The 13,820-nt window shown below is 42.0% G+C and overlaps 1 protein-coding gene across 1 annotated transcript in view; it reads left to right on the top strand.

Annotated features, from left to right (window-relative positions):
- The window catches only part of ddx4 (DEAD (Asp-Glu-Ala-Asp) box polypeptide 4), a 120,897-nt gene that overhangs the window by 51,483 nt on the left and 55,594 nt on the right, over window positions 1–13,820 (top strand). Inside the window, exons 10-11 of the mRNA XM_052115583.1 lie at window positions 4,910–5,062; window positions 5,265–5,419. Of these exons, the coding sequence (XP_051971543.1) occupies window positions 4,910–5,062; window positions 5,265–5,419 (308 nt within the window). The remainder of the gene's footprint in view (window positions 1–4,909; window positions 5,063–5,264; window positions 5,420–13,820) is intronic.

Genomic DNA, 13,820 nt, shown 5'->3' with positions numbered 1-13,820 from the left:
TATTTTAAGTGTAAGCGATGTTGGTCATTCTGGAATTTAGAGAAACCGCTTAAAAAGCAGAATATGGCTTTTGAATTGAATGGTCCGCTTCGACCACACTTTCAGCTTCCTGCTTCACAGATATGAGCTGACCTGTGAATACGCAAAATGACTGAGATATCACTTTCTGATGTTCACACCAGTGAAATGAGACTGTTTAGTGTAGGTTGGTGGATTATTTTAATTCAGTCATTGTGCAGTCTCAGGCGTTTATCAGCATTTTACAGTGGCTGTCAATGTGACGTTAAAGTTAGAATTGGAGCTTAATGCTTTTATAATAATGTAGGTAAACCACTAGTCATTTTAACTGAACTCAATCTGTGGCTTTACGTTTGATGTGAACTATCTGATTACAGGGTTCCCGCGGGTCCTTAAGTCTTAAAATGTCTTAAATTAAAATTTGGGTAATTAAGGTCTTAAATTTACTGTAAAATTGCTGTAGGTATTACATTTTTTTGCCGGTGCGTTTAATGGCGATGAGAAAGCACAGTGGCCCACTGTAAAACATCTAATAGTTGATTAATTTAGTATTGTGTGAAAGGAGTCTCCGCGATTTTAATAGCTGTTTACGGTACGTCGGCTACAGACGCTAACGTCAGGCTGCGTGTCGCCATTACGCGGTTGTCGATGTGAGGTTCAAAATGCAAAGAAGATGGGGAAGTGCAAATTTAACAAGTGGATGGAAGTGGATGCATTTAGGAGGTGGTTGGCGCCGGCTGAAAACAACGAGGCAATGTGTAAATTATGCAAAAAGACCTTTTCATTAGGGACCATGGTGCTCAAAGCTGTTGAGTCGCATATGAATGGAGGAAAGCATCAGCGTTACGTTTGCAGCAGCTAGCCATGGCGGGGCCAGGTTAATCCCTGCATTGTTTGTAGCACGACCTAACGACGTTACAAGTTCAGACGCCACCTCTCAGTCGGCTATAACAAGTTTCATTTCACCGCCAGACACCCAAAAGGCAGAGGTACTGTGGGTTCTCCATACTGTGACGAGGCACAATTAATTTAAATCTAACAATGACATACGTGGCGTTTTTGCTGCCATGTTCCCCGATTCGCAGCTTGCAAAGTCATTCACCTGTGGTGAAAATAAAATGGCATATGTCGCCAAATATGGCATCGCTTCATTCATCAAGGAGCTATTGTGCAACGTTAGTGAGAAACCATATGTTGGCATGTTTGACGGAAGTATGAATAAAACGACAAAGAACAAACAAATGGACATTCATTTGCGATTCTCAACTTTTGAAACGTGTACATTATTTGTCAACTTTTTGGCTTGGGAAAGGCTGTTTTGAGGACTTTCATTATTGAGCTTATTTATGAGGACTTTCATTATTGAGCTTATTTATGATGGAGACCGCTTTAAGTGTTGGAAGTATTATTATTCTGTCCCCCACTGAGCCGTGATGGAGTCCGCTTCAAGTGTTATTATTTTCATTATTCTATATGGTTCCTTCATGCAATGCATTGTGGTGTTTAGTGTAATCCAACTTATGTATGTTATGTTGGCTCTGTTCTGCATCACAAAGGAACAAACAAAATAATGAAAATGCCAACTGTGAGCTTTGATTGTTTACATCTATATTGGCCAAACAGTGTTGGAAGGGTTATTGTTAGTTATTATACTGTCTCCTAATTTGAAAAAAAGGTCTCATGAAAAAGTATTTTTGCAGAGTTTACACATTGCACATAATTGATAACAAATGGAAAACTTTAAATTTTGATTTCCATTGTAGGAGGCAATAAATTGAGTATTCCAAAGAAATTATGACATTTTTGGGTCTTAAATTATATTTGTTGAGGTCGTAAAAAGCATAAAATTTTACTTTTAAAATGGTGCAAGAACCCTGGATTACAATAATGCTAAGGTTGCTAGTATTTGTTCTTCTAAATGTTTCAAGTTTTGGTTAACCCCATAAAATGCATATGTGGGTCGGTTAAGACCTAGACGAAATCTAGATGAGGTTTTTTTTTTTAATAGATTCACAGCCCTAATCTTTATAAAATGATTGCACTGTTTTCTTTGATTTAATGGCAATTAATTTATGGCACATAATCAGGGTTTCTGCGGGGCATTGTCATTAAATGGATTTTGTGAAAATTAAGGCCTTAAATGGCATTAAAAAGCATTAAATGTTATTCCTACAGGCATTACAAATTTTAGATGGTTTTGAAAAAATATTAGCAATTTATTTTTAATATAGCCTTCAATTAATAACTTTGATTTGCTGTCACAAAACATGTACATTGGTGTGATAAACACGCGGATCCAGTTTGGTAATTGCCTCCGGCCGGTGCAAAATTTACGTAACGCCGGATGTTTGGACAGCGTCGGGCTGGGACTGGAGGCGTTAGAACAGAGAACGTAAATTTTTGTAAAGTTGCAAAGAAATGGGTAAGTGCAAATTCTAGCAAAAGTGGCTAGAAGACAAAGAATTTAGGACATGGTTGTGCTTACATGGTTGTCAATATGGAGCCGTTTAATCTCATATGCAGTCCGATAGCCACAAATCGGCTGTAAAAGGCAGACAGCAATTAACTATCTTTAGTTACTTTGCCGTGACCGACAAAGTAACATCTTCAGCAACTACTACTACCACCACAACTGCTGCTGTAGTGACCACCGCTTCCTGCGGAGCCACTACTGAAGGATAATCGAACTTTGACCAGCGTTTGGTTCGAATGCGACGCTGCAGGCAGAGGTGCAGCAGCACTTATACGCATCAAATGGTGTTTGAGTTGTTCCAGGGAATGTTTCCTGATTCGCGAATGGCCAAATCTTTCACATGTGGAAAGGACAAAACCAGCTACATTTTAAAGTGTGGACTTGCCCCATACTTAAAAATAAACTGATTTCTGCGATTAACAATGCAGGACAATTGTGAACTACTGGTTTCTGTAGCTTCAGTCAGGACCATATACAGGATATACCTTGATGAAGAGAGGAGCAAAAGAGAGGGTGCCATGTGTTGACTTAAGGGAAAAACTTTGGAAGATGAGCTGGAAGAACTGAAAAGAAAAGGGAGGTGTTGATGGAGATGTGCGCCAGCCTTCAGAAAGATGTCGATCAACTAGCTGAGCAGGCCAAAAACAAATCTAACACACTCATGGCTCAAATGATAACAAAATCTAATACGATGAGGAGATACAAGGACAAATGCAATGAATTGAAAAATGTTGAGTCAGAGTTGGAACTAAAAGTGAGCGAACTAAGGCACTTAGTTTACATGGATTAATTATCTTATTTACACAGTTAAAACTGTCATTTCTATAGCACTTGAATTTTGCATACAGTAAGTTCCAGCCTTAAAAAGTTCAGAGTTTTTCCTTTACTGTCCAGACTGATAGAATTTGTGGTTATTGTTGGAGGTTACGTGTATTCGATGGTGGTACAATTTACACAGACAGAAACATAATGGCTTTTTTTTCCTAGTCATGGACTGATTTTTCAGTATGCCTATACCATTCAATATCTAGTTGATTGGTACTGTTAAATTAAATTTGACACATCTGCAAATACATTTTTATATTTTAAGCTGTCTCCTGAGCCATTTCTAATTCAGTTCAGAGTGATTGTTAATTTAAATTATGTAGATTGTCTCAAATATCCAAGATTATCATCGGCAAATTGAATGGTTACAATTGGGACACAGGCTTTTTAAAAAGTGTGGGTGGGTGGGTGGTTTTCAACACAATGAGAAATTGAAAGCAACTGTATGGCCCGTGGATAATTTCAAATACTTGAATGGCCCTTAATGAGAAAAAGGATCCCCACCCCTGGTTTAAAATTTACCTTGCAGCTGACCAGCTCTGAAAAGATCCATAGTGATTTTTTTCATTTCAAATTCCATTGTTTAATTAATATTTACTTTTGAAATATTACCTTTTTAAAAAATGTATACTTAAATTTTGAATTCTGAGCAGCAGTGATTTCCTGCCATGTGTACAAATTGGGGTTTAACAGTATTACATTTCATTCAACGCTTCATCAGTACATTTCATTCAGTGCTTCATCACTAAAGGCAAATTAATGCGATAATACATACTTTTTTTTTTTATTTTTTCTGTGCAAACAATACTAGCACTGTCCCTTTTCGACAGCACATGCACGTTGAACAGCGTCTACACAACGTCATACGCCGGAACTCAACTCTTGTGAACGTGAGGACGGCCATTACCGGAAGCCAGTGATTTATAGTTTATAAAGTTATAAATATGGATATTTTTCTTAAAATAATGAATCGCTTCGCTACAGATGGCCTTCATTAACTCCCTGGAGCCGTATGGATTACTTTTTTGATGAATGCGCTAAGGTACCATTCACTTCAATTATAAAGCTTGGAAGAGCCAGGACATTTTTTTATATAACTGAGTTTGGCTGAAAGAAGAATGTCATATACAACTAGGAATGCTTGAGGGTGAGTAAATTATGGGATAATTTTCATTTTTGGGTGAACTAACCCTTAAAGGCTTAATAAAGAAAAGTTGCAGTTTCAAACACAAGTGGTCCAGGAGATAACACTAGAAAAGTCAATGTATTACAAGATGAATACAAGTGTTAAATGCATTATATACCATATTTAACATATGGAGGACCCACATGGGGTAGTGATGCAAATTATTTTAATGTAGAACTAAATTAACAGTCAGTTCACATTGTTAAAGCACATTGATTAAAACCTTGAGTATCAGGTTCAAAGTAGATGGCTGTGTGATTTTTGACCGACATGCATGACATCTGAATAAAAGCATCTTTAATTCAGATGTCACAATTTTCTCTGACCTGTGAATTCTTTTTGAACAAACTTTTTAGTTTTCATATATTAGTTGCCCTAAGCTTGTTTTCTTCCATTAATTTATCCAGACTTTTGATGAAGCGGCACTTTGTGATTCACTACGCAAGAATATTACGAAGTCTGGATATGTGAAACCCACTCCTGTCCAGAAACATGGCATTCCCATTATTTCAGCAGGAAGAGATCTTATGGCTTGTGCTCAGACTGGATCAGGGAAAACGGTAAGAATTCTCAACCACTTGTTAGTTTCACTGTCAAAGCAGATTATAAGTTGTTTAAATCAATTTGTTCTTGATGTGTAACAAACCTTTAGACAAGACTTTAAATGTGAGTGTTGTGTCTGATGGGGTTCATCAGTCACTTTGTGGCTGTGATTGATATAATTGCATGAATGCTTGTTGACTATTGTGATTTTATCATCAGGCTGCCTTCCTGCTGCCCATCCTACAGCAGTTCATGACTGATGGAGTAGCAGCCAGTAAATTCAGTGAGGTTCAGGAGCCTGAAGCCATTATTGTGGCCCCCACAAGAGAGCTCATCAACCAGATCTACCTGGATGCCAGGAAGTTTGCATTCGGGTATAAACTTAAAAATATCCAGCTACACATTTTATTGGTATAACTTGTAGAAGACACCAACTTTTGGTTGGGATGTGCAAAGCAATATATTCAAAATCAGTTAGTTGGCGTGTCTGAATGAATTGTTGGTCTGAAGGAAGCACGAGCACAATTTCTGGAGTACTCAAAAGTGACATCAATGATCAGTCATAAAACGATGATTGATACTGATCATTCATGAAGTGTCATTTTCATTAAAGGGGACCTATTATGCAAAATTCACACTTGCATGATGTTTGGCCATAAATGTGTTTTGGCAGTGTGTCCACAACCACCCTATAATTATAGAAATCCACTCAGTCCTTTTAAAAAAAAAAAAATTCCCATTAATCATTAGCACTGTCTCGGAACAAGGGGTTCACAGATTCTGTACAAAACTGCGTCACTTGATACAGGCCCTGCCCACGACTGTTGATGGAGACTGCGCCTGCCCACCAATTAATAAGTGAAAATTACACAACATGTTTGAAATGTTTGTTTCGTTATAGCGCATAGTGAATGTTGTAATAGTATTTGTGTGCGTGGTGCTCATCCATCGTTGCAAAAGTCCATCCATCCATCTTCAACCGCTTATCCGAAGTCGGGTTGCGGGGGCAGCTGCTCCAGCAGGGGGCCCCAAACTTCCCTATCCCGAGCCACATTAACCAGCTCTGACCGGGGGACCCCGAGGCGTTCTCAGGCCAGTTTGGAGATGTAAGCTCCTCACCCTATCTCTAAGGGAGAAGCCCGCCACCCTTCTGAGGAAGCCCATTTCGGCCGCTTGTACTCGCGACCTAGTTCTTTCGGTCATGACCCAGCCTTCATGACCATAGGTGAGGGTAGGAACAAAAATTGACCGGTAGATCGAGAGCTTTGCCTTTCAGCTCAGCTCTCTTTTCGTGACAACAGTGCGATAGAGCGAGTGCAATACCGCCCCCGCTGCCCTGATTCTCCGGCCAACCTCCCGCTCCATTGTCCCCTCACTCGTGAACAAGACCCCGAGGTACTTGAATTCCTTCACTTTTGGCAATACCTCCTTCCCTACCTGGAGTACGCACTCCATCGTTGCAAAAGTGCTGAAAAAAAACCAAAAACGTCCTGGTTCATTCTCAGAGTTGTTACTTCTGATGGAGTCTCTCCCTCATCAGTGTCTGACTCCGGTTCAAACAAACACTACTGTTTTCGCTGTCAGTCATATTGCTTATGTCTAGCGGAGATGTCAAAACTCCACCCTATTCTGGATAAGTGGCGGGGCGCACCAGCTCATTTGCATTTTAAACACACACACTAAAACAGCTCATTTTTATTCCCACCCAACAATTAGCATTTTCAACATGGTAGAATACATTATCTGGGTATTTTGAGCTGAAACTTCAGACATATTCTTGGGACACCAAAGATTTAAATTACAACTTGTGAAAAGGGGCATAATATAGCTGCCCTTTCAACTCAATCCAGTAACGACTCTACACAAACATTTCAAAGAGCATCCTTAATGGCGGCCTGGGTAGCTCAGCCATTTAAGATGCTGACTACCACCCCTGGAGTCAAGAGTTCTGTGCTGAGTGTGTCGAGTGACTCCAGCCAGGTTTCCTAAGTAACCAAATTGGCCCAGTTGCTAGGGAGGGTAGAGTCACATGGGGTAACCTCCTCGTAGTCGCTACAATGTGGTTCTCGTTCTCGGTGGGGCACGTGGCGAGTTGTTTGTGGATACCACCTAGAAAAGAGTGAAGCCTCCACATATGCTATGTCTCTCCGGTAGCACGCTCAAGCCACGTGATGAAATGCGCGTATTGACGGTCTTCATCCTCCGCTACCAATTTTGAGCCGAGTCCCTATGCCACCATAGGACATAGCACACATTGGGAATTGGGCATTCCAAATTGGGGAGAAAGGGGGGGGAGCCTTATGGTGTGCATCATGTCAGAATTACTGTTATTACAAGTTAGCAACTCAATGTTGTTCATGCCCTCAGTCCTCGCAAGTTATTTGTTTCTGTTGCAACACTTATAACGGCAAAAAATGTATGACAGCAAAGTGTTTATCACTACATTTAATACCTGCAAACAAGTCGCTTTTTGCTGTTCGCATTTTTTATTCAAAAATGTCAATTAAGTGATTTGTGCAGATCTGATTAGTTTAGTTGTGTAGGGGGAGGGTACTGTAATTAGGTAGGGATTGTCAATTAACTATCATGTAACGATTTGTTAAAATTCAGTGCTATGTAAGAGCAGTTTCCTCTATGGAACCTTTAGAAAACAGTCGAAAAAACATAGTTTACGCAACCATTTAAAATACTTAATCCATTCCAAATCTGACACCAAATTCTGATTTAAAGGGCGATTTATCTGTGACATGCTTGCCTTGCATTTTGATCATTTGTACATTTTAAAATATATAACGAGACGCATTCACAATCAACGTTGGTGGTGTATACAGGCATTTTTATTGAAAACAAATGTATGAATGTTTCAGGACCAATAGAGCAACCGTAATTGGCTGTTATAATAGGAAATCACAAAGTAAAATTTACATAACATATTAAAACAGTTGGCATTGTTGAAAATGATTAACCGGTAAGCCAAATCTGCAAGGAAAAAAATTTGCTGATAAGTTGCATGCATTTTTTACGACATGCATTAGCTTGTGTACAAAACTGATGGACTACAATTGCTCCTTTATAATTCTTGAGAATTCATTACAATGACGAAAATTGTGAAATGGCCACAATGTTTGGATGTTCATGCATGGTCTTGTTTCATGATGCTCTTTACTGCCAGTTGTTAATCAATATAAAAAAACATGATTGGTCAGCAACTGATATTTAATGGGGTAGTTTCCCAAAATTTGTAATTCTCCCATCATTTACTCACCCTCATCTAGGGTATACATTTCATCTGCATAACAGTTTTTTAGAAGAATATTTCCACTCTGTAGGTCCATGCAATGCAAGTAAATCCATAAGACTCCAGTGGGTTAATCAATGACTTTGTTTACAGGTACAGCAGAAAGTGGCCTATTGCGAGAATACCACTTTCTTGTTTACAAACACTGTATAAGCGACGTACTCTTTATTCCAGCATATACGTGAACATGAGGGACAGTTGCTTTTTTTTTTTTTTTACATTGGTATGTAGAAATAGGTATAGTTTATAGCAGGGGTGCTCGCCCTTATTGGATGAGATTACTTTTTCATAATGCTATTACAGTAAGATCTACAATGCACAATTTAAATATACATTGTTGGCATGATACAATTCAGTAGTCTGAACCAATACCAGTGAAATTTGTTGATTCTCGATGTAAACTAATACTGACTAATTTGTTAATTGGGTAAACATTGTTTCAAGTAAATATTCAAGACAAGGAAATGGTCTGTAATAAAGGAGCATAAAAAACAGGTGTTCAAGTTTCTAACAGCAGGATTAAGTATTCAAGTAAACGTTCTCATGGATTGCATGTCTTCACTATGATTTTAATACATTAATATTTTATAGCTACTAAATTATCCAGTCCGAGCAGTGAATAGGTTTCTAGTTATTGTTAATATTAATGACATAGACAGTAGCAGGTCTATCAGACTGCATTTACACTGCAAGACCTAATGCACAGATCCGATATTTTGATACAAATCCGATCGATACAGTACATGGGTGAGATCAATGGCAAACGACATGTATGTTGTAGCGTTACAGCTTGTCGAATTTGCCAGACAAGTGTTCTGTCCTGGTGCTACAGTACATCAAACATGTCATTTTTGTTTATGCCAATATCACAGTGCAAATTGTGGATTTGTGAGGCAGAAACAGCAGCAGCAAAGTTGCATTTAAACATCCAGCCTCCCCAGATGACACTTGAGCACGAGACTGAGCAAGATGCTGAAAAGTAACAAAAACAAGCTTAATCAAAAACCCGACAGCATAAGAAACCCATGATTACGTGGCACTTATTATTTGCTTTTGACATTGATATGTAAACAGATTTGATCACTACACAAACACATTATATGCTGCTGGTAATGTTTACATGCAAAGTGAAACGGAGGACGAGGCCAAAAAATGACGTGTGCCGATCTGTGTTTGCTCAATCCACTATTGGTTTAAGGTTGTGCTGATCTCTGGGATCGACGATGGACAGACTGATCGCCATAGCAGATGCCTTTGCTTTCAAGCTGATATTTGGCTTGTTTTCCCACTTAATTTAAGTTTGTATTATTAGACTATTATAAAATGAATATTACAAATTTGCCTGTAGACACACAGACGCTTGAAGAAACGCAATTATATTAAGACCAGATAGTGTATGTGCGTGCTGTTTATACTGAGGCGTGCAGTCTCGTGGAACACATGCATGTAAAATGTTCTCTTTCTTTGTTTCTGTCTTTTTATTTATTTATATATAGACAAACAAAAGTTTTGAAACCTCCCCACAAAAAATCATCAACATGAGAATCAAGAATTCCAGTTAATTCACTACTGTCATCTATCCAGTAGAACACTGCAGGGTCAATCTGTGACGCATGACCCCCCCCCAGCTGCTGCATAGTACATTTAACCTTGTTTTACCAGTACAGAGAGGCATCTGCCAGCCCATACACGCATTTATTCAACTTCCACAGTGTTCCTTTGCACTGCGCTTCTGGTGGAGGCTGAATGTATTTCTAGCCAAGTCTCTTCCTAGTAGAAAGGCCGCCTTAATATCCATGTAATTCAGCTGCCATTTCCTCTGACATATGACTGCCATCACAATCCTCAGGGAATCCGAAGCACAAGTTGGTGAGTCTTTAGGAAGGTCACTGACGTTTATTTCTTCAAAACCTCTTGCAACTAGCCTAGCCTTTTGCACTAAACCATCAGGTGTTTCTTTAACTGAGCACACCCACCTTGTACTGATGCATTTTTGACCATCTTTCACCTTAAATACACCATTTGATTTCCAATTGTCCAGCTCAGCCTTTTTTGCTATGACAAAAGTCTCATCTTCGATGGCCAACACATCACTTTCATGGTGATTTACTAGTTGGCAACGTACTATCTGGGGAAACAACCCGAAGGTCATCCACTTGTGTCAGGTCAGCTGACCCAGTAGTGCCTATAACCGTCTCTGGGTGAATGTACTGTAGATTGTACCAGTCTTTGTTTTACTTTAGCTTTTCCTGCTCTGCTAAGTATTTATGGTGTCTTTGATTCACCTCTTTCTCTGTCAGTATATGTTATTTTTTCAGTCTGGTAACATTACTTTCCAGCTCTACCCCTGGCTGGGTTAGTGTCATTTTGTTCGTAAAGTTCATTACCTTGATTCACAGGTGCTGCTTCCACACTCTGTTTCACTGTCATAGTCCATTCCTGATAATCCTGGAGGCTGTAAAATAGTGTTATCAACAACGTTTATCTTTGATCCAAGATGGCGGCGTTGTAGCTTGCAGCGGCCACTCCGGATCCAAAATGGTGCCATTTTTGTTTAAAAAGCCAGACTTTTGCGGCATATGGACATCTGAGCAACCGATGTTCGTGTCTACCATCGCCAGACACTACTGAAATATAAGACTCATGCAAAAACCAAGCTGCATGATTACCTGCATGCAGGAGGCGCTATGTGTACTCTGCTTGCTGCTGAGACCAGGCCTCCAGTCCTCTGCGTCGCCTGATGCTGGTGGCCAGGGGAGAGGACGTCGTAAGCGGTGTGCGAGAAAGCGGAAGTGCGGCAAGTGGGTGGGGGTCCATGCTAGGCTAAAAACAAACCCTAGCCGGCCGGCTCTCCAGTCTATCCTGCTCTCAAATGTTTGCTCCCTGGACAATAAACTGGACTATCCGACTCCAGCAGGCTACGCAGCGTGAGTTTAGAGACTGCTGCTGCTTTGTTTTCACGGAGACGTGGCTCAGCGACAGAGTTCCGGATGCTGCCATTCAGTTAGACGGGCTTGCCTCTTCTGTCGGCACGAAACATGCAGCTTCCATGGTGGAGTTTGTGACTTTTAGATGCAGACCTTTTTATTTACCACAGGAGTTCACCACTTATTATAACCGGAGTTTACATTCCCCCCCAGCGCTAACACTAAGGAAGCGCTCTGTGATGTGTATGGGGCTATGAGCAAACGGCAGAACGCTCACCCCGACAGACTGTTTATTGTCGCCGGAGATTTCAATCATGCGAATCTCAAGACAGTGCTCCCTAAATTCCATCTGTATGTGGACTTTGCAACGAGAGGGGGCGAACGCGCTTGATCTTGTTTACACAAACATCCCAGGCGCGTACCGGGTGGAGCCCTGCCCCCACCTCGGCTAATCGGACCACATCTGTTATGTTAATTCCAGCATACAGACCGCTCGTCAGACGCACAAAACCGCTTCAGAAGCAGGTGAAAACCTGGCCAGCAGGAGCCATCTCTGCTCTTCAGGACTGTTTTGAGTGTACTGACTGGCACATGTTCAGGGAGGCTGCAACATATGGCGATTCTACCAACTTGGAGGAATACACAGCATCAGTGACCAGCTACATCAGCAAGTGCATTGTCACTTTCTCCAAGACCATCACCACATTCTCCAACCAGAAGCCGTGGATTACTGCGGAGGTATGCATGCTGCTGAGGACCCGAGACTCCGCCTTTAGAGCAGGCGATAAGGCAGCCCTAAGAACAGCTATAGCCAAACTGTCCCGGGCAATAAGAGAGGCAAAGCGCACACGCCCAGAGAATCCACAGTCACTTCCAGGACAGCGGTGGCACGTGGCAGGGCATCCAGGCCATCACCAACTACAGGACAACATCAGTTGCATGTGACAAAGATGCCTCCCTTCCAGATGCACTGAACGACTTCTACGCTCGGTTTGAAGTGCAGAACGACGTGGTGGAAGACCACCCCTCCCAACGACCAGGTGCTCTGTCTTACCACGGCAGATGTGAGAAACTCTACAGAGTCAACCCACGGAAGGCTGCTGGACCAGACAACATTCCTGGCGGAGTGCTCAGAGGATGTGCAGACCAGCTGGCAGATGTTCTTACCGACATCTTCAACATCTCTCTGAGCAGTGCTGTCATTCCAACGTGCTTCAAGGCCACCACTATCATCCCCATGCCAAAGAAATCTTCAGTGTCCTGCCTCAACGACTACGTCCCATCGCACTCGCACCAATCATCATGATGCTTTTCGAGAGGCTCGTCATGAGGCACATTAAGACCCAGCTGCCCGTCTCACTAGACGCACTGCAGTTTGCGTATCATTCAAACCGTTCCATGGACTATGCCATCGCCACAGCCCTCCATCTGGTCCTCACCCACCTAGACAAAGACTCATACGTTCGAATGCTGTTCATAGATTTCAGCTCAGCATTTAACACAATAATTCCTCCGCACCAGATTGGAAAGCTGAACCTGCTGGGCCTGGACTCCACCCTCTGCAACTGGATCCTGGACTTTCTGACTGATACCTCAGTCAGTCCGGCTCGGGAACATTATCACCACCACCACCACACTGGGGCCCCCAGGGCTGTGTGCTCAGTCCACTGCTGTTCAATCTGCTGACTCACGACTGTGCAGCAATGCACAGCTCTAACCACATCGTGAAGTTTGCAGATGACACGACCGTGGTGGGTCTCATCAGCAAGAATGATTAGTCAGCATACATAGGAGGTGCAGCAGCTAACAGACTGGTGTAGAGCCAACAACCTGTCTCTGAATGTCGACAAAACAAAGGAGATGGTTATTGACTTTAGGAGAGCACAAGGTGAACACACTCCACTGAACATCGACGGCTCCTCTGTGGAGATCGTCAAGAGCACCAAATTCCTTGGTGTTGAGGGACCAGGTGAGGTTCTCCGCCAGGTGAACACCAAGAAAGCCCAGCAGCGTCTATACTTTCTTCGAAGGCTGAGGAAAGCACATCTCCCACCACCCATCCTCACTACATTCTATAAAGGGACTATTGAGAGCATTCTGATTAGCTGCATCACTGCCTGGTTTGGGACTTGCCCTGCAGGGGATAGTGAGGATCATCGGGGTCTCTCCCCTCCATCAAAGTCATTTACCAAAAACACTATCCGCAAAGCAACCAGCATTGTGGACGACCCCACACACCCCTCACACAAACTCTTTACCCTCCTCCCGTCTGTCAAGAGGTACCGAAGCATTCGGGCCCTCACGGCCAGACTGTGTAACAGCTGCTTCCCCCACGCCATCAGACTCCTCAATCCTCAGACTGGTTTGACACACAAAGATCCCCCATTTAGCCTTAACAGACTGTAGGGACAAGTGCTGTTAGCGAGCACCTATGAAGGCCGGAACGGTACACGAGGGGGTGGGTGGCCAGCACCACGCCCGACCGCCTTTGTCTCCCCAGTGGCGATGTTTTACACACCTCACCAGGTACTCATTTTAGGCTGAGTAGAC

The sequence above is a fragment of the Xyrauchen texanus genome, chromosome 43, assembly GCF_025860055.1.
Source record: "Xyrauchen texanus isolate HMW12.3.18 chromosome 43, RBS_HiC_50CHRs, whole genome shotgun sequence".
Taxonomy (NCBI): domain Eukaryota; kingdom Metazoa; phylum Chordata; class Actinopteri; order Cypriniformes; family Catostomidae; genus Xyrauchen; species Xyrauchen texanus.
This window is presented reverse-complemented; position numbering and strand designations above follow the sequence as displayed.